The 26,940-nt window shown below is 42.4% G+C and overlaps 1 protein-coding gene and 1 long non-coding RNA gene across 4 annotated transcripts in view; both read right to left on the reverse strand.

The window, feature by feature from the left end:
* Positions 1-26,940, reverse strand: part of LOC143753942 (uncharacterized) — a 341,178-nt gene that overhangs the window by 187,134 nt on the left and 127,104 nt on the right. The gene's annotated exons all lie outside the window — the stretch shown is intronic.
* epha6 (eph receptor A6) overlaps positions 1-26,940 on the reverse strand; it is a 229,186-nt gene that overhangs the window by 140,199 nt on the left and 62,047 nt on the right. For all 3 annotated transcript variants that reach the window (XM_077246785.1, XM_077246784.1, XM_077246786.1), the window contains one exon: positions 9,610-10,279. In XM_077246785.1, coding sequence (XP_077102900.1) covers positions 9,610-10,279 — 670 coding nt within the window. The remainder of the gene's footprint in view (positions 1-9,609; positions 10,280-26,940) is intronic.

Consider the following 26,940-nt stretch of genomic DNA (forward strand, 5'->3'; position numbering starts at 1 on the left):
GCCTGCTAATTATGTTGCTTATTCCAATCACTTATATTGGGCACTTTTTGTGCTTGAATTGGCTTAACTTTTACTGTTGACATTAAAAATTAAGAATGAGTTTTCCGAGGGTTAAAGTCATCGGGCAATTTCTTTTTTCATTTTGACCGTTTCCACCTGGGCATTTTAGTCATATTTGCAAATTCTCTTCAATGTATTTGTGCTGTTTTGATCCATTTTCCTGGGAAATTTATTTATTTTTATTTTATTTTGTCATCAAGATTTTGTTTTAAGGAGATACAAATGGTGCTTATCAACCTTGATTGACATGACAATAACATGATATTTTGACAGTGTTCTTGGAGTGGGCTTTTGGGCTGGAAATCGTCAACCCAATCTGGTTTTCCTGCTGCTGGGCAGGCTCTCATATTGTATATGACAGCGTAAACAGCACAATAACCCTTTTATTTAAAGGGCTTAATGTATGTCCTGTAGTCTGTTGCATTGCAATTGCAAGCAGTCTCAATAATATAAAAATAAAAAATGTGCAGTCAAATGTCCGGTCTGTGTGTACCGTTCAAACGAGTGCTCTCATTGATACGCTTGTTGTGCTTTGTGGAGTTTTGACGTGTTTTATAGACTCAATAATATACAATATCAGGATGATGTACTGCATCTGATGGGAGTCTGAAGTGTGCAAACAGTGGACACTTCTGATGTCCCATAATGCCAAGGGAGCTGAAGAGCAAACAAATTCAGAAAGTTGGGAGAGAACCATGTTAGGAGTTTTTAAGAGCTACTAAGAAAGTTGTTTCTTGTGGTTAAAACAACTTTTTTTTAATATGGATGCACAGTATATCGTCACCATATTGCTTAGCCAATATTAGATTTGTTTATCGGTATCGTTAAATGTTGGATATTTAATTGTGCATGCTATCCCAGAGGAAAGAAACATCTCAAATGTTTCTCCAAGACAAAAATGAGGGTACTTCAACATCAAATGGAGATGTTTAGTTGAGTCTCCTGCTTCTCACACTTGGTCTCTCACAATGGTCTCCTTTAAAGTTTTAGAAGAGATCTCATCATGTGCTCAGATTTTTCTCCTAAACTAAAGACCCCAGTGGTCTCATATTTGTCCCCTCCTAAGTTTCCGATAGGATCTCAACAACATCACACAAAGGCTTATACTTTTCTCAGCTAGAGGAGCTTTCAAATTGGTCTCATTTCATGTTTAGAAGAGAGTGCAACGACTTTACAAATTGTGCACCAAGTCAAGTACTTTAAATGCACCAAAGTAAAAAACAATTCATAAAATCAGAGTTTAAGCCTATATTAAGAGTGAAGTTAAGCAGAAATAAGGTTAAAGTCACTCTTAATTTCTTACACACAATAAGAGAATACGCTTATTTCACGCAGCCGTTATTTTGAAATCGAAAGTGCGGCTCCGGTGGGAAGAAAACCGGAAGTGTCGCCTTTAATCATAGGAGAGTCGCGAATTTGAAGGCGTATTGTTGTGTTTAATGTAGAAATTAGTTATTCTGAAAAAATTACATACATTTCTTTCATACTTTAGACTATATACAGTGAAAATCATTTATAAATATTTTTTTTTTTCAGAAAGTAAAAAAATCAGGAACGAACTATATACATATCCTATATTGGATATTAACATCCAATATAGTCCGGAGTCTTTAGTTTAGGACAAAAATCTGAGCACATTTTTTGATGATGATGGTGATGATGATGATGATGATGATGATGATGATGGGATCTCTTCTAAAACTTTAAAGGACCATTATGTAAGCCCATTTATCGGTCCAAATGGGGGTTTCCGATAGGATGGGTGAAGGTCTCTGTGCGTTACTGTATTTCCTTTTACGCAACACTACAAGATTAAATGAAATACATTTTCTCATATGTATTACCTCGTTATTTCATCTGACTCCATAAATGAAAAAGGTTTTAATGATATCAGAGCATCATTAAATGTGAGTGAATGTTTTATTATTCTTTTTAACTCTTTACTTATATTTTACCCGTTCATATTAGAAAGCTATGTCGCTCAGAGGTCCTCACGCCTTGTTTGTGGGTCTCACTATCACAATCTCGCCAGCTTCAGTCACTAAACAGAGGTAATTGCTATACACCTGAGATTGGTCACATTCACTTCGTCTTTGCAAAACCAAGTACACTTGAATTAGTGCCAAATATTAGTCGTCACTAATCTGACGCAGACTTGCTGTAACATACTAATCCGTTTAATCTACTTGGGAAAACAATTTCAGAGTCAGTCATAATAAAATCAAATGTTTACAATTCAAAATCCAATTCATAGAATAAAAATCATCGTTCAAACATATTTCTACAATTCCTCGATTTCTGAATTGTTGTTATTACATATGTACCTGGCAACGAAAAACTACACACAGCAATTGTGTGGGAAGTCTATACCTTTTGCCAATTTTCCTTATAAACCCAGATAATTCAATATGCTTACCAAATGGTGGTGTCTGTCATTAAAATTAGATTTTGAGAATACTTATTTACATACAGGAGGTAGTTTGAATGGAGGATCTGGGGGAGGGCACACCTTTAAGGGGCACACAACATTTCTCATGTTTTATTACTTCTTTTAGCTTTTCATTATGGCTGGGAGAATGAGACCATTTTACCAGGGGCACTGAGACACTTTAAATGATACCAAACATGTATAGTTACTTTTGGACACACTTAGCATTGCATGGGTTTTCAGTGAGTTGTAGGCGAGGAGGAGAAAGGGGGAGCAGGGGGAGATGATGAGACTGTAAAAATGAGGTGTGAGCTGCACTCTGTGGTGCATCTCGAATGTTGCTGTTACATATGCAAAATAAAGTTCAAATGTTAATTCTCAGGAGAGCCTTTTGTTTCCTCAAGGGGTAGCCCTGTGAGAGAGTTAGATTTTTGTTTTTGTCTTAGGAGACAAGTGTGAGAAGCAGGAGACTCAAGCATAAGTCTCCATTTGATGTTAATGTAACGTCCTGGTTGCGTATGCAACCCACCGTTCCCTGAAGGAGGGAACAGAGGACATGGCCCAGCAGTAGTGGCAAGGGGACTACGTCCTCCGTTCCCTCCTTCAGGGAACGGTGGGTTGCATACGCAACCAGGACATTCCCTTTCAGTCGAGAACGTCAGACGTAGTCGACATCGACTGAAATGGGAATCTATTGAACATGCCCCAGTGCTGCCACCTTCCAGTGCCTAGACAGAAGCCTCCTGATCCGCCCGTGATTTAAGGCGGAGAAGGGACAGGGCTTTAGGCCAGGGAAGTCACTGCCGTTCCTACAGGACTACTGGGAAAGCGTTCCCTGTACATGGAAGGAAGGGACACTGCGGAAGCCACATTCTGCCCGAAGGGAGGTAACATGTGGAGAATACACATATGAACTGGGCGGAAGACAGTGCAGTACAACATATGAAATTTTCTCACTGGGGTGGCTCCAGCCTATGACGGGGGGAGACTCAACCGGACAGTGACGGCAGAGTAGGGGTGGGAATCTCGAGGCACCTCACGATTCGATTCGATTACGATTCAGAGGCCTGCGATTCGATTCTAAAGCGATTATCGATTATCTGAATCTTTTTGTGTGTGTGTGAGAATATAAATACTTTGCTTTAAAAGTACAAAGCAATGACCCATAAAGAATTAAAGTACAATATATTTTTATTAAAATTGCAAAGAACCAACAGGAAAATAAATGTGTGCTTGAACTAGCAGCATGAGCATACTTGTAGCAAATTAATAATATAACAACGACAGGTGTTCTGACGATTCATGCTACCCATTGAGATGTGCTACTTACTGGTTATGCACATGTGCAGACTCATTTTTCTTCTGCTTACCACGCCCATAAATCTATGCATCCTTGCTGTGGAGACTTGTAGGAAACTTTGACAGGTCAAAGATGAATATTTGATGATAATTTTTACTTTTCACACCCGATTTAAAAATAAAAACAGTACATTATACTGTACTCTTAACTTCGAATTTTATTATAATTTTATTTCATATAATAATATAATTTTTACTTGTTATATCAAATGTGATAATTGCTAGTTCATTTAAAATATCAAAATATGCCCCCCATACACTTACCCTGATTAAAATGAAATAACAATGTCATAATATTGTGAGATTTACACCATTATGGAAACAATAGACAATGAATCAACATTATCTGTGATCGATTCGCGTTTGGGTAGCATTTTTCGACAAGACAGCAGAAATCGTCTGAACACCGATACAGCCCAGAGCCATAGAGAGACACGGCTCTGGTACAGCCGAGTGTTTTTCCTCCTCTGGGTGGAAACGTGTCATATGGCTTCTCATATTTGTCGTGTTGCCGAAATATTTTAGTTTTATTCTACAAAGCTTACAACTAGTGTGGCTCTTGTCCAGCTCCTTTCCCCCTTCAACTTCATAGAAGCCAAAATATTTCCACACGTCGTCAGCTTTTAACGAGGAGGGTGTTTGGATTTCGCACTCAGCCATCGCGTCTCTGTTATGTGCACACGCCACAGACAGACGGTCTTGGCACTGCACTTCCGCGCTTCAGAGTACTGTCTTTTGCCTTCCGTCAATATTACGTCATTATAAATAGGCTACATATCTAAAAAAAAATAAAAAAAAATTATTTGAAAATCGATTTTTGACATTTGTGAATCGATTCAGAATCGTCCACGTCCGTATCGCGATGCATCTAAGAATCGATTTTTTCCCCCACCCCTACGGCAGAGCAGGCTTCTGCCGAGGGAAGACACGGGCTCACCACAGGGAGCCGTACTGTGGAAGAATACACATATGGTATCACCGTAGGGATTGCAACATATGGACCCAGCCTAACACAGGTTCCACAATGCTTACGAGTGGTAGGCCTGGCTGGGGACGCTTGGGACGCTCCTCCACCACGCCGGAGGGTGTGGATGAACTCAACAGGGTTTGGTTAGTAGAGGGAACTCTACTGGAGCAAGAATTTGGCACGTATCCAGTCCATAGGAGGGGTATGGCGCACCAAGCCGACACTTCGAACTGGGCTCACGGTGAAACTGGCTTCATGAGAAGGGAGCCCACGGGAGCAGCGGTTCGACTATGGGTGTAGCCCAGCCCCCAACTCTAGAATATCTGTTAGCGATGCACTCTGTGTCAACGCCAACGCACACACTCACTTCAGAGGAGCTCACCACCACCAAGTAGACACGTGCATGTCGGGATTTTCACCAAGATGAAGGCAGCCACCATTCAGTGGGCCAGCTCGCTTGGAAACATCCTTCCCTTTCTGCTGATTTCCTAAACAGACCAGAGCTGGTCTGAGGTCATAAGGCTTGCGTTCTGTGCACGTATAACATCAATGAACCGGACGGACAGAGAAAGCCAGGGCTGAGTCTGCCTCCTCCAGGGCAGCGCTTGCAGGCTCACCACCTGGTCCCACCTTTAGGGAGAGGTAGGAACCTTGGGCACATATCCAGGCCAGGGTCTCAGTTCGTGAGTTAGCCGGCCTAAATTCCAGGCACAACCCATTCACCGAAAGTGAGCAAGTCCCTACCTCTAGTAGAGACCATGTGAGCAGGAGAACGGTTTCTTTAAAAACAGAATTTTTAACTCAATGCTCAGGGGCGGTCTCTGCATTGCAGTAGCACCAGAGGTAAGGCCCAAGAGGATAAAGAGGGGCGCAAGGAGATTCATTTCCCTTGCTCCCTCAGGAACCTGACGATCAGAACGTGTTTCCCATGCTACTGCATCATGATGTACATCAAAAAATAGAGGCAACATCATTTTGAGGGTGGAGGACACAGCCCTCTCTCCAACCCATCTTGCAGGAAAGAGAGCACTGAAATGACCGAACGCTTTCAGGATCTCCTCCCGGAGAGAAGACTCAATCAACGAATAGGTTCCATAAGTTGGTGTAGGCACAACTTCCTCTTTTTCGGGGGTGCTCGCAGAAGTGATTGTAACTACCACATATTCCTGCGGTAGCCGCCTGAACCTTCGCATTCACCTTTTAGGACCGGCCTGGAATCTCTCCAGTGGTCTGAACGCGGTTTCCATCACGCCCCGCCATCCCTGAAATGTGTTCAGGGGAAGTCAGGAAGGCTGTCGAGGGGAACTGGTTGGGCCAATAAGGGGCAACTATCAAGACCTGCTCCACTCCTGAACTAGCATAGTAGGTGCAAGTGACATGCGCGCACAAGACAGGAGCACTGCTCAACACTAGATGCGAAGAAGATCACTGAGCTTCAGGAGCATCTCTGCTTAACACCTGAGTCTGATGAAAATCACTGAACATGAGCAGGCGCCAGGCGACAATGAATCGCATAGCCGTTTTTTTAGTAGGCTTACTGGGGAACGCATTTCTGCGGCGCCCTGGGGCCAGCTGAGAGTCAGTGTCTGTCCAAGGGTTGTCCGCTCAGACAGAAATAACACAACTGTCAGAGGGACGAATCCAGAGAGGCAAACCAACTGTGCGAGGGAAGCTTAGCCCAACGGTCACGATGCTCGGACCAGTACCAGCTCGCTAAGCAGCAGTGGCTCAAAGTGAGGTGAACTGGAACAACTCGAGGCATGAATGCCAATGCACTCGGAGGTGACCCAGGCCCCGTTTAAGCATGCCCTTTGTACATGGCCCCTCAGTAGGCGTTAGTGGACCTCGTTCTAGGAGCGGTTTGGCCCGGAGAAACAAAAGGTCTGGTCACGGGCTGAGGGTTTGGTGGCAGGCCGGGGTGATCTGTTGTCACACAGGGCGTGCCGCTCTGCCACGGTCACCTCGGGACTCAATCATGAAGCTAGTGCTGAAGCGGTCTTCATATGGAGGAAGCCAAGCACCTGCATCTGCCATATGTCCCAGGAGCCTCTAAAGGTTCTTTCAGTAGGACCCTTTCTCACTTCTATATAGCACCAGCTTCACCAACAGTTGAGAAGTTTTTCATGAAATTCGATACATACTCTGAAAGTCTTTCTCTCGATTTCTCAGCATCTGTCCCTGACTCACACAAACACCATGCTGAGCAACTGGTCTCTGATGGGCAGGGGAGAACTGATTATGGATTCACTTTGCAGTGGGAGCCGCCCTGACGCTGGGGATTTGATTAGGGCTTTGACAGGTGCCAGTGCGATTGCAGCCTTAATCTGAGGAGTGATCTGCTTAGATAATGTGCAAAATGGAAGAAAGAGACAGAGGTGGCAGGAAACGGGGGGATGCAGGTTGTAGAGATACACTGAACGGCCCTGTGACAGCAGAGCTTTGCTTTTGATTTACTCACTAAGTCTAAATCATATCGCAGACAGCATGCTATCTTAAGAGTGATACTTCATCTGGTGCATCTAACAAATCCAGAGAAAGAGACTGAAAATGAGTGCATCTCACACCACAGAATCTTTAAAGCACTTGGAGAATGGTGAACATGAGAAATGCTCAGTTACTCTATGATAATGAGGGGAATGTAATGATGCCTCTGACTGCCATTGCCATCTCCTATTCTCTCACATGTACAGAAAACCTCCCCACAGGCAGCGGCAGCATGAACCGGGTCAATCACTGATGTCTCTATCATGGCTGTCCCTTCTCTCATCTACTTTCATCTGCTGTCAGAAATGGGGCATTTTCTCAGTCAATCAAAAACGAAGTAGAGATGGGTGGTGTAACCAAAATCTTGAGTAAATTTATACCTTGTTAACTGTAAGCAATGTCCCACCAGCAAGTGCTGTTGTATGGAATATCACTTTGATATTCACATTATGAAATGTTTCTGAAATATATTCCCATATATATTTACATTTTTTAGCACACCAGGGTGACGAGGATCATGAAATAGTCTAGTTATGACTTCTTGTTTCACAGGAGTATAAATATGAGGCCAAATTACACAAAGGCCAAATTCCCTTAATCATTAATCACAATGAGTAAAACCAAAGAATATTGTTCTGATGTGCAGCAAAAGATTGTTGAGCTTCACAAAATAGAAAGTGGCTGTAATAAAATAGCTAAAGCATTAAAAATCACCCCATGCCCACAGTTAAATATACAGCTGGATCTTTAATGTTGTGGGCATATTATTTTGCTTGAGGTCCTGGACAGCTTGTTCAGATATATGGTATCATGGATTCTTGCAAATACCAACAAATAAAAAATCAAAACCTGAAGGCCTCTGCTAGAAATCTTATAATGGGTCGTGGTTAGATTTTTCATCAGGACAACGATCCAAACGAAACAAACATCAAAATCAACACAAAAATGTGTGACTGAGCACAAAATTAAGCTTCTGCCATGACCGTCCCATTGCCCTAACCTGAACCCTATAGAAAATGAGTGGGGTGAACTGAAGAGAAGAAGCACCAGCACCAGTCGGAAGGATCTGGAGAGATTCTGTATGAAAGAATGGTCTCTGATCTCTTTTCAGGTGTTCTCCAAACTCATCAGGCATTAGAAGAGAAAACTCAGAGCTGTTATGCAGGCAAAAAGAGGTAGCAAAAATTATTTAATAAAAGGGTGCCAATAATTATGGCCAACATTTGCAGAAAGGATTTATTTCATAATGTGATTTCCCCCCCACTTTCAATTGTTTTACTTCAATGAAAGGTTAGATATTTTTTGTGAATTTTTTGAATGAAAGATCAAGAAAAAACAATGCAGATATTTTTGCAACCATCTTTGATCATATTTACCAGGAGTGCCAAAATTCTGACCACAACTGTATTTAATTGACCTTGATGGACCAAGACACAAATTTAAAATTATGCATAACAAATTAATAAAAAGTCAGGCATCAGTACAAAAACAGTGGCTTTGCATTAGGCTATAATAACACTGTTAAGACCAAAGGTCTCAACACAATAACATTCTGAGTCATGTAAAAATGTGTTGCAAACAGATATGCACACCTGTGACCACACATCAATTGAATTCTATAATAATGTGGGACTATAATATAGGACACGAGTGGCTTGTCAAAATTTAAAGGTCCCTTCATAATCAATAAGGCTGCACTCGAAGCATTTGTCCACCATACAGTTTGCAGACAGAGTAAGCTTTAGTTTTCTCCTTGGTGACATATTTTTAAAATTAAAAACCACAGATAGATTAGATTACAGATTCCTGTGGTTGAAAATTGTATACATGTACATCCAATACCATTCAACAGTTTATGTGTCAGGAAATGTTTAAAAATATTTCTATTTCAAATAAATTCTGTTCTTTTGAACTTTCATATCAAAGAATCCTGAGTAAATGAATCATGATTTCCACAAAAATATTTATCCCTTTGTTAAAATGAGCACCAAATTAGCATATTACAATGATTTAAGGATCATGTGATGCTGAAGACTAGATAAATGGCTGCTACAGTACAACAGCTTTGCCATCAAGGATAAAATATATTCAAATAGAAAACCTATTTTAAATTGCAATAGTTGTTTTGATCAAATAAATGCAGGATCGTGAGCATAAGATACTTATGTCAAAAACATTTAAAAATATTACGACCCCAATCTTTTGAATGTAGGGTATATATATAGTACATATATTTATACGTAACATTACTGGCTAACCTTATAGCGGATAGAGAGAGATTTAGAAAGCAGGATTTAGTGTTAGAACTTACCAAGACAGAGACCATCACTTTCCTCATAGCCAATGCTGCAGACACAACGGCCCAGCGGCACCAGCCAATCACCATCAGCGCCACAGTACAGCTTGGGTGTGTCACGTTCTTCTGCGTTCTCAACACACGCCCCCCTGACCTCCACCAATGAAGAGGAATCCACCCGCGGGACAGTGTCAGGAAAGGCGGCAAGGTTTCTCAGAGTAGACGGACATTTTTTGTAATAAACTCTCACAGACACCAGGGCGATACATGCGCCCACATCCTGGAAGGCCAAGTAGAAACCCTTACGAGATATTGGTCCTACTTCCCGCACTTCGGTATTCAGCCTCAGAACACGATCGCCCAGATCTGTCTGTGTGAAACTCTCATCGGCGGCAATAGTATCGATTTTAGCATACTCGTTAGGATGAAAATGAGCATTGGCACCATGTGGCTCATCTGTCTCAAAGTAGTGGAGGTTAAAAGTCTCCTTACAGGTGCCAGAGACCCAGGGGATGCTGTTGCAGTCCCGCAGAGTGAAGCGAAGCTCTACATAGATCTTCTGTGCAGCCTGACGGGGTATCCAGTTCGTACGGAGCCAGTTGTTCTGGTTGGGTTCCATTACGTGGCACACCTGGAAGGTGTGGATGGGCCGGTTAAGCTCATCCATCTCCGTGATTGCGTCCCACTGTGGAGAGCAAAGGACAAAGGAATGAGAAGATAGATAGTGCGATAATTGGAGAAAGCAATAGAAAGGAGTGAATGCTCAGGAAGGCTACTCTGCTTATTGAGATCTCTTTGGGATTCAGAACAGCTGGAGCCCAGAGAAATCAAATTGAAGTTAACTTCATAAAATTAACATAAAAAAACATTCACTGTAAAATGAAACAAACATGGAATCTAATAATTAAATTATTTACTAAGGTGATAGCTAACTTTTTTGACATACATTATTTCTTTTTTTTAGAATCATATATTATCATATATATTTTGTATCCTGTCTCGTATTAAATATTGATAATCTGTAGTTAAAGTATATATAATTTTAAATTAAGTATATATAATCCTTGATATGTAATGGTAAATTTCCAACTTCACACTTTTGAAGTCGTAATTACGAGCTTGTCACATTTAAGTTCTTTGTTGTCAGAAAGAATGAATCTTGGAGGACACCAGGTTCATTATTGTCTATTTTTTGTAGGGAGGGGGGTGGGAGGGTGTATTGTACAAAATGTATTAAAGATATTTAGTAAATATCCAGTGGACTTTGAATAAAATGTAGTGTCCCATTTTTGCCAACCATATAAATGATATTATTATTGTGTACGTTCACTGTGCTAATTAAAGCTGCAGTCTTGAGTTTTTCCTCTTTATCGCCATCTCTGTTTGAAATCTGCAATTGCAGTTATTATAACTTTACGTGGCTTGTGCCTCGACACGGCACAGTGTGGATGAATCCAATGTTTCGAGGAGAATGTGCAGCTGTCAGTCACCGCGCTGGTGTGGATACTGTAATTCGGACTCACAGATTCTACTTTTTGGAAGTATGACCAACACATGAATTTTCACCGGAAAATGTCATCTGAACAAGTAACATCCACTTTTGTTCTGACCAACTAAAGGAAAAAAAGCATTGGCACAAGGCTCTCCGGTACGGGTTGTGTCGAGCCATTTGTTAGTCTGGTTGTTTGATGAGGAAAAATATGAAATGTAATTGCAATTAACATGTTAAGTATCCGCACAACTGCAGCAGCGGAGGACTTTTATTCTGCTGTGCGAAACTGAGGAAGAACTGATGACGGAACGGTTTGACAAATCAGAGGAAAGGGGCGTTTCATTACTGCTTACGTGAAGAAATCGAATATTCAAGATGTTTATTCATTTTTCTATCTCTGAACAAAATGGATTTTTTTTTTAAAAAAAACGAAAAATGAACTCATTTTTCTACTTTCAATATTAAATCAAAAAACGACTGAACAAATGATACACGGATTTTGGAAAAATTACATCGGTTAGAGGTTCTGAATTTTGGTTCCCTTTCAGTTGCTCACGTTCGACGTAGTTAACTGATTGGGATTACGCTTAGGGCCTAAGCCTGTCATCTTCGAGTACTATTAAAACGAGCGAATGCACATTTACATGTGTGAAATGCATCACACACTCAGCCCCCGCAGCGTGGATATAAATACGGAAGTGGATGCACACACTAGTTGCCTTTCGCTTTGGAGTCGATTGGTCTTCATGTTGATGTCTCTGAAGAGTGTTGTTATATTACAACGACCGAGTGTATCGGTGTTCTTCTGGAAGACTCTCCCAGTGCTGGTGGTTCTACAGCGCGAGTGCAGCGGTGATCGCAAGCTTCTGAGCTCTCAACTGGTGTTTTAACAGCATCATTTCTGTGTGTTTGTTGACAGTTGGTTAGAGGGCAAGGAAGCGAGTGCTTCACTGTTTCAGTTCACTGTTCAGTGTTGCCGCGGTTATTCCCCTGTGTGCTCCCGCGGTCATTCCCCTGTGTGCTCCGGCACTGGTGATGGGTCCCATTTCCTGAAAGAGCAACACGGGTGCGTATGCATCTTTTTCAAGATGTCATTCCTTCCGTGCGTTTCTAGATGCATTCGTTCCCTGTCCCCGTCTGACGGTCACAATGGTTGCATCACGTGTTTTGAAGAGTGTATTTATTTATATATATATATATATATATATATATATATATATATATATATATGTGTGTATTTATATATTCAGCATGCTGAGGCAGCTTTTGAGGATAGTTCATGTTCTCATTGCAAGAACATGACTATCGAGTGGAATCCTCCACCGTGTCCCGAACAGTCTCAGTTGGATGATTGCTATCTCGGAGCAGGCTGCGCTGGTTCTCAGCTTGCTGCCGCAGTGCCTTTCTTTCCCAAAGTGCATGCAGAGCTTACCAGGTTGTGGACGGCACCTTTCTCTGCCAGAAACAGCCTAGTAGTAGCTATTACCCTCTCACTATCCTTGACGGAGGAGCGGTGGGGGATACCACGCCCTCCGGGGCACGAGTGTTGTGGCATGCGCGAACGGTCTGGTGATGTCCACTTTAGTGGTCCAGAAGAGCCATCGTTGGCTCAGCCTGGTTGATATGGCGGATGCGGACAAGGTTTAGTTCCTGGACTCCCCAATTTCCCAGGTTGGGCTGTTCAGCGATGCGGTTGAGAACTGTGCCCAACAGTTCTCTGCCGCCCAAACGCAGAAGGAGGCCATCCGTCATATCCTACCCAGGCGGCCCGCTGCTGCTTCCATCCCGCCACCTGTGGCAGTTCCTCTGCCTGCTCATCGCCGAGGGCGTCCACCTGCCACCGGTCCTGCTCCTGCTGGACCTCCGCAGAAGCCTCCATCCAGGCCTCAGAGTGGGGCCAGTCGCAGGCAGGCTGCCCAGCCGGTGTCAGATGCTGTCAATACAGGTGGCAAGCATAAGGCACAGGGCACCCAAGGATGGGGGAGCGAGGTCTTCAGATGGATACTGTTCCGCCGCTGGCTCCCCGGAGTCCAGCGGTACTCGAGAAATACCAAATTCCTCTGTTCCTGGGTCCCAAGAGGGCCAGACTGGCGGTGTGTGACCCTGTAAAGCATTGCACGTTGCGCCCCTCAGCCACCTCTTGTTTGCCAGCACGGCAGTTGGGTGCGGTTCGAGGACCCGGTCATCCGCCTTCTCACGCATCCCTGGCCGTCTCGTGGAGACAGGTAAGTGTTCTACACCACACTCAGACCCTGCTTCGGGCTGCCTTCGGGCCTTCCAAGCCGGGTCCCTGTCCTCCACCTCGCTGCTCCACCTCGGGTATGTCTGTGGTCCCCTGGCCCGGTTCGTGGAAGCCAAAAAAGCTTCCCAACCAGTCCAGATGGCCCCAAACTATACCATCAGACTCGGCTTGCAATTCCTTTTCGTTCGGCTTCCGCCCAAGCTCAGTGATATTCATCACACCTAGGTGTAGCAAATATGCTCCTAAAATGAGTGACTTTAGTCACACCTAAGTGTTGAGCAGTGCTCCTGTCTTGTGTGCCCACTTCGAAGTCTACTGCCGAAGGGCGCAATGCAGCCACTCCCTCCAGCCGATTTGAAGGCCGGCTTCTATAAGGCTGTACTTCATTGTACCCTAGAGAGGTGGGTCACGACCATCTTGGTCCTGTGTTTATTGAGACGGGCCCTTTTTCGAAAGCCGAAGGTCTAGAGATTTCGAACTGAGAGACATGTACTTCAGATCTCTATCCTTCCACATCACAGGACATCCTGTGTTCATGCGTTCGATAGGTGTGAAGTATCAGTACAAAGTCCTACCCTTCAAGTGCTCATAGCCAGTTGTGGCCTCAGGTCAACTGGGAAAGAGTAAACTCGTCCACGGACTGAGGATCTCTTTTCTAGTTTGGAGATGGATTCGGTCCACCACATCTTTAAAAAAAAGAATGTGTGGGTGGTTAGTGCTTTATAGAAGTGAGAAAGGGTCCCACTGAAACTCTTCAGAGGCTTCTGGGGCATATAGGAGACGCAGCCGCTCGGCTTCCTCCATATGAAGACCACTTCAGCACTGCATTGGCATCCATTGCCTCAAGATGCTTGCAGTTCATCTCACTTTGAGTCACCACTACTCAGCGAATTTGTTCTGGTCTGAAAGGACAACATTGCGACCGTTGCGCTACGCTTCCCTAGCATGTCACAACTCGCCCGGCACCTCATCCTCGGAGACAGAATCTTCTGAGGTCGCTTCATTTCACTTATTACTTCTGCCGTGCTCAATGGTGCCGCTGACGAGCCTCATGACAGCCTATGGCCCAGGGAGAGAGGAGTCTCCATCCCCAGGCTGTCCAGCTGTTTGGGACCACTTCGGGGACGCACAGTTACTTATTTTGCCCCTCCGGACTTGTCTCTCTGCCAGTTGTTCTTTCTCCTGTCTGTGTGGACATCCCTCGACACAGAAAAAACTCTGGCCACAGCTGCCTCTGGGTCCCCCGCAGAAATGCGTTCCCCAGTGAGCCTTCTTGCACACAACTGTGCTGGGAGGAGATGGAGCAGGTCTTGCTAGTTGCCCCTTATTGGCCCAACCAGGCCTCTCCTCTCGACAGCCCTTCCTGACTCCTTCCTCTGAGTACAGGGATGGGGCATGATGGCACCCGCGTTTAGACCTTCTAAAAAGAAAGTGACGCGGAAGTTACAACCGCAAGTATTTTAATGCCGTAGAGACCATCACTTCTGTGAGAGCACCCTCTCAAAAAGAGGCACACTCCCCCTTAGAAGTGGAACCTATTCGTCGAAGATGAGTCTTCTCTCCATGAGGAGATCCCGGAGGTGTTCAGTCACTTCAATGCTTCTTTTCTGCTAATGGGTTGAAGTGAGGGCTGTCTCCTCCCCCTCAAAATGTTGTTGCCTCTGTATTGACACACATCATGATGCAGTGGATACAAATCCGTGGGAGGCACGACTTGATCGTCAGGTTCCTGAGGGGAGCAAGGAAACTGAATTTGCCTTGCGCCCCCTCTTTACCCGCTTGGGACTTATCTCTGGTGCTACCGCACAGCAGATACCTCCCTTGAGCCCTGCAGGCAGTGAGTTAAAAATCCTGTTTTTAGAGAAACAGTTCTCCTGCTTGCTTAGTCTGTATCTAGAGGGTGGGGACTTGCACGCATTTTCGGTCAACAAATCGAGCCTAGAAATCTGGCCGGCTAAATCTCAAGATATTTGAGACCTCAGCCTGGATGTGTGCCCAAGGTTCCTACCTCTCCTACGGGACCAGGTGGTGAGCCTGCAAGCACTGCCCTGGAGGAGGCAGACCCAGCCCTGGCTATTCTCTGTCCTTCCACTCCATTGCAATTATACGTGCTCCGAATAAAAAGCCTAGACCTCAGACCAGCTCTTGTCTGTTACTGAGACCAGCAGAAAGGAATGCTGTTTCCAAGCAGAGGTTGGCTCACTACATGTGGTTGCCTTCATCTTGGTGATTTCCAAAGATGCACGTGCTCACCTGGGTGCTGAGCTCCTCCTAAGTGAGAGTATTGCTCCCTCCTAGGCGCTGACACAGTGTACCTCGCTGAACAGATGTTAATAGAGTTGGGGGCTGGGCAACACCTATAATGTTCACTAGAGAACTAGCCTATGTGTCGAACCGCTGCTTCCAGTGGGCTCCCTTCACAAGAAGCCAGTTTCACTGTAAACCCGGTTCGCAGTGTCGGCTTGCTGTGCCATTCCCCTCCTATGGACTGGATACGTGCGCAATTCTTGCTCCAGTAGAGTTCCCCTTATTAGCCGAACCTTGTCGAGGTCCTCCATACCCTTTGGCAACGGACGTGGCGGAAGTCCGAAGGCAGGCCTATCACTCGTATGCACTGGTGAAACCTGTGTTAGGCTGGGTTCATATGTTGTGATCCCTACGGCGATCCCATATGTGTATTCTTCTACGGTATGGCTCCCTGCGGCGAGCCCGTGTTTTCCCTCTGCAGAGGGAACTGTCCGTTGAGTCTCCCCCTGTAGGCTGGAGCCACCCCAGTGACATTCCATATGTTGTACTGGCCGGTCATCCGCGCAGTCCATATGTGTATTCTCCACATTACCTCCCTTCAGGCAGGATGTGGCTTCCGCAGCGTATTCTTTTCCATCGAAAGATAACGTTTTCCCAGTGGTCTTGTGGAACAGCAGTGACTTCCATCTCCGCCTAAAAATAATGTGGGGGGATCAAAAGGCTTTTGTCCAGGCACTGGAAGGTTGCAGCACTAGTGCCGTTTTAATTGGGATCCCAATCAGTCGACACGTCGACTATGTTGAACGTGAGCGACTGAAAGGGAACGTCTCGGTTACGTATGTAACCCTCATTCCCTGAAGGAGGAAACGGAGACATAGTCCCGTCGCCACTATTGCTGGATCACCGCTGACTTCGAGTTACGCTCAGTTCCTCAGCAAAAAACAACGTGTGTGTGCATCCACTTCCGTATTTATACCTGCGCCGTGGGGGCGGAGTGTGTGATGCATTTCACGCACGCCAATGTGCATTGGCTCGTTTTAACAGTACTCAAAGGTGACAGGCTCCCTAAGCATGATCCCTATCAGTTGACTACATCTCCAGTCCCTCCTTCAGGGAACGAGGGTTACATACATAACTGAGATGTTTTGATTACTTTTAGATTAGTCTTCCAGCCCCACATTTTAGTATGAAAGTTATTGATGCATCATGATGTGTTTGTGAAAAAAATGTGCACACAGATTTCCCTCACAAATTTGTGTGTACAGACAATTAAGTAAGACCCATTGTTTGCTCCTACTCAATATATCTCTGACTTCACTTCACAGCAACTCGATTTACTTAATTTACTGCCATTTTCAATAGACTTAAATAATTTTAAGGTAGTACATCTATCGTGTGATGTGCTACACATAGACTATGTTGGGTAATGCTGAAGCTGTGAACACAGCAAGGCAAAAAAGACTAATAGATTTACCAAAGCCACGAGCTACAGCTGAATCAAACAGTAGTGACTGGACGTCTGGCCATCACATGCTGCTCTGCTTTGAGCAACTTTCTACATTGTTCTCTCTTTCACATTTCTTTTTCTTTCCAAGCACATTATTTTGCAAGTATTTAACCTACTTTTCCAAACACCAAAATCTTGTAAACATGCTCACACTCTCTTTCCCACGTTCTCACTTTTATTTTCACAAATTATCTCTATGTTCTGACCTTTTTATTTTCCAACCATTCACTCTCTTTTCTCTCATACAGTCTTTTTTTCACTTTTTACACTTTACTCTTTTATTTACTATTCATTTACTACAAATCTCAATCCTCCAATCATCTATTTCCTCTTCTATGTCGTTTTATTACTTATCTCCCTAATCTTTCTCCCTCTGATAATTAATTAGGAAGGACGCACTTCATTAGCACTAAAGTCTCTACTTATTCACTTTCATTATTGCAGTGATAAGCTAAGCCTTCCCTAATAGCCTCTCAATCAGAAACTTGCTGTATCATAGCCCTGATGCGTGCCGATAGATCCTCACAATATACTTCTGTTTGCAACCATAACGTTTGATTGAAAGAGCATCTGTAGAGTTCCATTTCACAACACAGCATGTCTTTTTTATAATGCATGTCCATAGCTTAAACAGAATTTACTAAGGGTTAAAATGCTTGTGACAAGGCCCAGGTCCCAGACATAAGATATGTAAAACAAACAAACGAACAAACAAATAAATAATGTACAGTAAATAGTAATAAATATGTATTTACTGTCACACATAGAAGTGGTCACAATGGCTAAATGCTATACAGGTTTGCTTTCTTTTTTTAAAATGTAATTATTTTGCTTACGTCCTCCAAACTAAATTCCAATGTCTTCATATTTCTTGTGCTGAAAATTCCAATTTTATATTCCTTGTTACATCTGACAGATGAATTGAGAAAATGAAACACCCATAAATGTCTTGATGGTCATTAAATGGTACTTTGTAAATGTATTAATATTAGCTGTTATGTTTATGCCTCTTTTTAAGTATTTTTTTGTTCCAAACATTATCAACATCATACAGTATGTGAGAAACTGCAGTTGTCATATGACTTTGTAACTTTGTACTATACATTTCTGTTCAGGCAACTATAACGCAAGGAATATGATCCATTTACAGATACCAGCCAACTGGCAAGTAACTGATTTATTTACTCACCACAGCCAATTGTTGCTCACATTTGACACTTGTTGAGTGTTCATTTTCGACCCTGTCCCTGTAAGTAATTATTATCTATTGTGCCCTTATTTTTTTCAGTGAATGTTGGAGCAGTGGAATTCGTAGTTGATCCCGATTCTAGTAGAAGCTATTAATAACAGATATACTGTAATACAAACCAGGACTTGACATTAAGCCTTTTCATGTGTTTTTTTTGTGCGTTGTAAATATAATTTATTCTGAAGCAATATTCTCATCAGTGTTCAATCAGCTTTGATATATTTAAATCTGCATACTGTAATATCTGCACCTTTAAAGGGACCCCGCCTAATTTTATTGAATGTATATGCTTCATCTTTCATTTTAAAAACCTAAATTTGATCAATAAATAAAAATTATATAGAAAAATAAGACACTATAGAGCTGTTACCCTAGGTAGCGCTGATCAAATAAAATAATTTACACTGAAAAATTACAATTGCATTAAATAATGTCATGAGATTGTTTTAAATATACAAATAAGAAACTTTGGAGAGAATGATACATTTAAACATAACACTAAACCGCCAATAGGTGGCGGCAGGCGACCATCTTAATGAGTGAGTTGTAATTCATTCAAACAATTCGTTTGAGACAGATATTTATGAATGGGTCATGGAATATTTGTAACCATAGTTCGACTGTAACCATAGTTCGACTGTAACCATAGTTCGACTGTAACCATAGTTCCCTGAGTAGGGAATGAGACGATGCGTCAATGACGCTTTGCGAACGCCCCTGCGTGAATGTGTCTGAGCACTTGTGTCAACTAGTCCAATGGCAAGAATGAGCGTCACGGGCGGGTGACGTCATGACCAGGAAAGGATAAAAGCAGATCCGGAATCGCATTGCACTAGCTTCATAAAAGGCAGTCGATCACAGGGATGTAGGAGGTATGGCAGTGATCGTCTTGTTCCCTACTCAGGGAACTATGGTTACAGTCGTAACCTGAGACGTTCCCTTTCGAGGGAATTTGCGATGCGTCAATGACGCTTTGGGAACGAGAATGCCTAAACGCCATACAACCGAGAATCTGTCGTGTTACAATGTCAAGACATGAGAACTCTGGACCCTGGGGTATTAATGTCCAGGTCATAAAACTTGACAAACATAAGGGGTGAGGACCAGCCAGCTACTTCACAAACCTCTTGAATAGATACCCCTGACATAAGTGCCCTGGAAGCAGCCATACCCCTAGTAGAATGGGCTCTGGTAGACAAAGGTGTAGGTTGGCCCAGAACCTCATATGCAGGGCCGGCCCCTGGCATAGGCGGAATAGGCAAATGCTAGGGGCGCCACTCAATAGGTGCGCCAAAATGATTGAACCAGTGATTTTTTTTTAGATTTTTTTTTTACTAATACTATATTAAAAACATTAATTCAAAATACTACAAAATAACGCAAAAAAAACTCCACAAAAACTTAACTAAGTCCCCCAACTCCGGTCCGGCGCATAAATCTTCCCCCGCCAGCGAGTGCTTGAAGTGCGTCAGAAACAGAGCGCGCGCGAGCAGTTTACTGTTGGTAATTTGTTGTGTAGCGTCGCCCATCGAAGCATGAAATGTAGACAGCATTGCTTTCGTTTGAGGGCACTTAACACATTCAAGCACTCCGTAGAAACGGGCCTGGCACCTCGCGCCAGGTCTAGACATGGTGAAAGTAACCTGAATGTGACGGATGGCCAAATTTACATGCCATATTTTAGATTAGCATTATAGTCTGCAATAGATACAGTGCCAAACGGAAGCGAAGAGGATCAAAGGGGATAAAGACAGAGGTAACATGCTAATGTAATGAATGAACAGTTTATCTAATTGCATAGTAGTAAGATATATAATTTAATGGCAGTTATTTTTACCTTAAACTTTATGCTAACAATAATTGTTCTGAGTTCTCCAGAGGCCACATACAGTGTGATTTGTAACAATCACGTCAGTTTTTTTAGACGCATTCACTATCACTTTTATTAATTAATGTTTCACTCTACAGTTGTGCAGTTTTGAGGGGGATATATGGCATTTTTTGCTTTTATTAATGACATTTATATAGGCTACAGGTTTATTAAAAGCAGCAACGTTTTATGTAAAATTAATATTAAAGAAGACATTTCGCAGTTTCCTTCATGGTGAAAACATGAAACGTGCCATAGTTTAGTGGAAGATTGCTGCCATCAACTGCAAAATAAACACTTTTGCTAGCGCTCAATGAATATTTTGTGCATGAATGACATTTGGACGATGACATCACTGTTTTATCCAGAGCGGCTATATATACTGAACAAAATTATAAACACAACAAAACTGTAAAGCTGTAAATCTGCCTTGAAATAATCTATATTGTAAAAAGCGCTATAAAAATAAATGGGACTTGACTTGAATGTTAGACGTAATGCTCTTTCTATTTGTGTTTAGGCTGTAATGTGTATATATATAGGATAAATAATCATGAACACAATGACAGGGTGAAATGGGCTGTGATGCATGGGGCACCAGGTAAAATCTTGCCTAGGGCAGCAAATTGACCAGGGCCGGCCCTGCTAATATGCAAGAGAAATAGCCTCGACTATTCACTTGCTGACCGTCTGTTTAGATGCGGGAAAGGCCTTTCTTAGGAGGTCAAAAGCACACCAACAACTGTTTAGACTTTCTCCAGTGTGAAGATCTGTGTACATAATAGAGGTGCACCGATCCGATACTCCGCATCGGTTTCGGCTCTGATACTGCCATTTTTGCCAGATCGGGTATCGACCAGACGAGGCCGATCCAAATCCGATATTGTTCGTATACTATTGTATGTTATTGTTAAGCCCCACAAAAGCACCAAAACCATTATAAAGCACCATAAAGTTTTCGTGCACTATATTACAAGTGTTCTGAAGCCATTATAGTATAATGCGAGATAGAAATGAACATCTAAGTCATTAAATTGAAGATCACGTAAACTTTTCCCTCCGCTGCGGCTGTCAGTCATTCTTCACTCAGTATTCAGCGTCGCGTTCGGTTACGACAGTCAACATGATGAAACCCTCTCCAAGATGATTCAATGTTACTATTATTATACTTGATCTGTAGATAAAGCTCTATGGTTTCGCATAAAACAACTATCTTGTTGGACTTTATTGCTGTAACTTAATCATGTTTCTACCGGGTGTCTGTTAGATCACAACACTAGAGTAGAGTCCACTATAATTTTTCTTCACGCGCACAGTAACTAACTAAAAGTTAGTAGTAACTAAAATGTAAAACTGTTAAAAGAAAGGCTCAATAAACTATTACATAGATAGATACAGTATAATACACTACGCATCAATATAATACACTACGCATCAATATTATGTCTTTCGTTTGTGCTTTGAACTTTTCAATACGGACTCGACGCGCTGCGTGCTGTGACTCCGCGTTGCTTCAAGCGCATCATTTTGCGCTGGGTATGCGAATAAGCGCCTTGTGCCGCACTATATTGCAGCCTTTCATAATAATACAGTGACGCAATGAAAGATTATTAATGGGCTTCCTTGTTCTTTCCTATCTATCATATGTTGCTGCCTCATTAAACAGCTGTGCTATACATTTAAAACATGTCTCAATTGTATAGTAGCCTATAGCTATGTATAAAATAATGTATCTTTTTGATTTTTGTTAACTTGTTTTTCATGAATGTATTTTACAATACAAAGAGCAATGTGTAACGTTTTACCAGATTTAGTGTTACACTTATTGTCTCTTATTTGTATTTTTCACTAGATGTTCAGATTTTATACAATTATTGTGAAATTTTACTGCTGAATTATCCCCTAATCTAGTTTATAAAAGCATTTTTGTCATAGATTATGATCATATATTTTTTGGATTTGTTTTTCTTTATAATGAAGTTGTCTGTATTAAGTAGATTGTGTTTAACACACAAAAGAGTGATTATCAGTTCAACACACAGAGTTATATAAATTCTACTTAATTTAAAAAAAAAAACTGTGTTGGTATCGGATCGGCATCGGTATCGGTTGATACTCAGAATTTTTGGTATCGGATCGGATCGATTCTGAAAAAAGTGGTATCGGTGCATCCCTAGTACATAAGTGTCCAGTGCTCTGACTGGACAAATGAGGTTCAGTTTTTCCTGGTCAGAATCTTTGAAGGGAGGAGGACAGAATGCCTGCAAAACGATAGGCCGTGGTATATTGGTTGGAGCCTTAGGAACGTAACCTTTCTTGAGATAGAGGAATGCCTTAACCCTCTGGTGTCGAGGACCGCGCCGGCGCGTTTTGCTGTTTTTTTCCACATAGTAGCAACATAGACTTAAAATACTCTGTCATTTTTGATCATATAAATAAAATCAATGCATGATTATAAACTATAGAGGGTCTTCTTTTTTGTGCACACCCACATTAACATCAAAACTGTGTGCTTTTGTAAAATAAAGAAAATAAACAGGGTGTGCTTTCTGCCTCTCTGTCTCTGTTAACTTTTTTTCTGGAGCACATCTCTAAACTTAAACAAAGCTCAGCGAATACTATTCACCCAAGCATGAGCAATATATCTTTATAATCATTTAAGTTTGTTCTTTTAAAATATCTAATTCAAAACTAAAATAAATATTCTCTGTTTATGTAATGTATAAAAAAAGAGAGAGGTGTCAGCCGATCTCATTATCGTTCGCTCAGCTCATTATTCTGCTAATGTGACACGCCCACAGATAGCGCGCGGTATTCAAACGCAAATGATCTGAAGCAACACATGCAAACGTGTCAACGCCCCTAATAAACGCGATAACACAACAAATGTAATCATCAGATTAATGTACTGTTTTGTCTTGCGAGGCTGTGTGAGGAATAATCCTGGGACATTTACCTCAGAACATGTGCTGGTTTATTTTCATTTCACGGAGCAATGATTCCATCTGAGAATTAAGTTTTTTTTATTTTTTATTATTGTTCTAATCGTGATATCATAGTGTATGTGAACCACAAAAAGACTGTTTAAATATGAATCGCGTCTGTGTGTGAATGAATGAACTGAACAGTTTTTACCAAACCCTATTGCTATACTGAGATGAGTGAAAATCGACTGAAATATGTTGAAATAACGTTAAAATGTCTTTGTATTAGCAACGTATTAAACTGCAAATTAATATTTATATGCCCTAATATAGGCTATCATAAAAACAACAAACGATATTCCTATGTTACAGATGAAATATGAAAGTTGACATTTCGTTGACTAGTTTTGGATATATTAACTGTTTACTGTAAACTAGACTACTGCCACATTGAATAAGCTTTTGTTCACCAATTTCTGCTCAAATGTTAAATATATTAGGCTATGTTTGTTTTGTCAAAAATAAAGTCATCAACTAGGATGCTATTATAGTGTTTGTTCTAATGTAGGCTTTATTCTAACTAATGAATCCTTAACTTTGATATATGTATGATAAAATGTATACTTTAGTTTTTACAAAAAAATATATTACACTTGATATATTGTTATTTTAATTGTTGCTGTAATTGTAACCTTTTTAATAAAATAGCAAATAATAGATTTACAAGGTAGATGTAAACAAAATCTTAAAAGGTCCATATAAGCCTTCTCTTAAAATTATTTGTATTGTGTTTTATTAGTGACAAATTTGGGGAGAGGATACATATCCAAAACTTTCTGAAAATACAGTATGAGAATTAACTACACAACTACTAGAAATGTTCACCTTGGATATTATACAATTTGCAAGCAAAAATACAAGTGGAAAAATACTATTTTTTTCTAGATGTTTCCAACTGTGAACCAATTTTGTAGAAAATATATATATATATATATATATATATATATACATACACACATTTATTTATTTATTTATTTTCTTGTGTCCTTGTATTCTTTCTTGTGGCTCAGTGACACACCTGTGAAAAGCTCATTATGCAGGCTCATTAAGCAGGTCTTTTGTCTTCTCAGGTGAGAATCAGACCATTATACATGAGTCACGCCCATTTTGCATATTGCCTTTCCAAACAAAAAGTGTTTTACTAAATTTAAATCAATGTATTGATTTATGTGAATGATTTGGCAGGATGATTTTCAGATCATTTTGAAGCAAAAATTCTAGGCGAGAACATCCATTAGTCAAAAGTCGTGTGGACACAAATTTAGTATGTGTTTTGTGGCCTTATTTCAGAAACTTTAAGTTTTAGTTTTTTTCAATAACCATGCATAAACAATATTCTCTCAAAAATACAAACATGTACATACATCTCGCTCACATATTATGGTAGCCCTGTTTGTGCTAAATAGAGTGTAATTACACCTTTGCCATTAATATGTTTATAAGCAACTGAAAAAAACACAAATGTCAGAGCATGTCAGAACACCTCCAGGTCCCAGAAAACACCCTAGACCCCAGAGGGTTAACCATACCGGGCGCAAACTCAAGGCATGACAGAGATACCGACAGGGCCTGGAGATCTCCTACTCTTTTTAGTGAGGAAATAGTAAGAAGGAACACAGTTTTGAGGGTCAGAAACTTTTCTGAGACAGACTCAAGACGCTCGAAAGGAGCAATAGATAGACCTTCTAGAACAAGAGCCAGATCCCAGGCTGAAATTCTGGTACGAACTGCAGGCCTCAGGCTCAGGGTACCACGGAGGAAACAAGTAATAAGAGCATATTTTCCAATAGATGAACCCCCAGAGGGGGCATGTTAAGCAGCGATAGCCAAAACATAAACCTTCAGAGTGGAAGGGGATAACCCTGATGTAAAGCGATCTTGTAGGAACTCAAGTATTGGACCGATAGTGCAATTAACTGGATCCCACCGTCGTCGATGAAGTAAAAACTTTCCATTTCAGGGCATATAGTTTCCTCGTGGATGGAGCTCTGGAGCTTAAAATGGTCTCTACAACCTCGGTTTAGTGTTTCTGGGCGAGGATGGAGGATTTCTCCCCTGCCTGAGACAGAAGGTCCCTCCTGACCGGCAGCTCCGAGGGAGAGCCGTCTAGAAGGGAAATCAGGTACGAGAACCAAATTCGGCTTGGCCAGTACGGAGCTACTAACAACACTCTCACTCCGTCATGGCGAATCTTCTCCAGAACTCCTGGGAGCAGAGCAATCGGTGGGAAAGCGTACAGGTGTAGCCTCGGCCATGTCTGCACCATCGCGTCCAGAACCAACGGGGCTGAATGCGTAAGGGAAAACCAAAGCGGGCAGTGCGTCGTATCCTGAGATGCGAACAGATCCACCTGAGCCTGGCTGTAAATACCCCAAATGTGCTCCACCACCTCGGTGTGGAGCCTCCATTCCCCAGGCCTCAGCCCCTGTCTCGACAGGATATCTGCTACAACATTCTGATGTCCCAGAACGTAGATTGCTCTCAAGGAGAGAAACTTCCCTAGGGACCACAAGATAATCTGGTGCGCCAGTTTGTATAGTGGATGTGAACGCAGACCCCCGTGATGATTTATATAGGAGACCACCGACGTGTTGTCTGTGCGAACAAGCATGTGATGGCCCCTGAGGTCTAACAGGAAATGGCTCAAAGCATTGAAGACCGCCATCATCTCCAGGCAGTTTATGTGCCACGAAAGATGATGACTCCCCCACAGACCTTGAGCTGAGCGGCCTTCCATCACTGTTCCCCACCATGTGAGAGAAGCATCTGTCGAGAGCGAAACTCAATGGCAAAGAGCTCCTAACACTGGGCCCTGGGATAGGAACCAAGGTTTCCTCCATATAACCATGTAACCAAGCCATGTTATCTTGATCATACGGAGTGGGTTCCCCCTCGGGGAAAACCCCTTGGTTTTGAGCCACCACTGTAAGGGCCTCATGTAGAGCAGGCTGAACGGAATAATGTTGGACACGGCTGCCATCAGACCCAGCAGTCTTTGAAACTGTTTTACAGTGAGTGACTGGCCTAGCTTTATCTCTTTTAGAGCTGTGAGGATCGAAGCGATACGGGCTGGAGAGAGCACGGCCCTCATTGCCACTGAATCCCACACCACACCAAGATAGGTGGTTCTCTGAGCTTGAGAAAGTACACTTTTCTTGGCATTCAACCTCAACCCCAAAGTTTTCATGTGCGCGAGAACGACATCTCGATGCCGAACCGCCAACTATTCCGACTCTACTAGAATAAGCCAGTAGTTGATGTAATTCAGAATACGTATGCCCTGCAGCCTGAGCGGGGCTAGAGATCCATCTACGCATTTCGTGAATGTGAATCTTCTACTCTGACAAATATTCTACTAAGGGAACCAGCCTCTCAAGGCTGGCCTCTGGTGTAATAGCAGTCGTCACTAAGATAGGTCTGCTGCTTAGAAGGCTTCGGCTGAGAGTGTCGTCCTGCGCCCCACGGTTTTTGGGGTGGAGTGCGAGAAGCGACACTCTCCTTCTGTTGCGTCCGGTATGAGGAGCTTAACGGCTGGGACTGCTCACACCCAGCAGCCCCAGGGGCCTGTTGACGGCGAGGGAGATACTGTTTGAACGCCTCCGCCTGTTTCTTCGTCTCCTGGAACCTCTCTACAACGGTGTTGACAGAAGCACCGAAGAGGCCAGAAGGCGATAGCGGGGCGTCCAAAAGGAAGAATTTATCCTTATCTTTAATTTCCGATAAATTCAACCATAAATGTCTCTCAGTAGCCGCAT

The sequence above is a fragment of the Siphateles boraxobius genome, unplaced genomic scaffold (assembly GCF_051911475.1).
Source record: "Siphateles boraxobius isolate OS27281-9 unplaced genomic scaffold, OSU_SipBor_1 29, whole genome shotgun sequence".
NCBI classification, from domain to species: domain Eukaryota; kingdom Metazoa; phylum Chordata; class Actinopteri; order Cypriniformes; family Leuciscidae; genus Siphateles; species Siphateles boraxobius.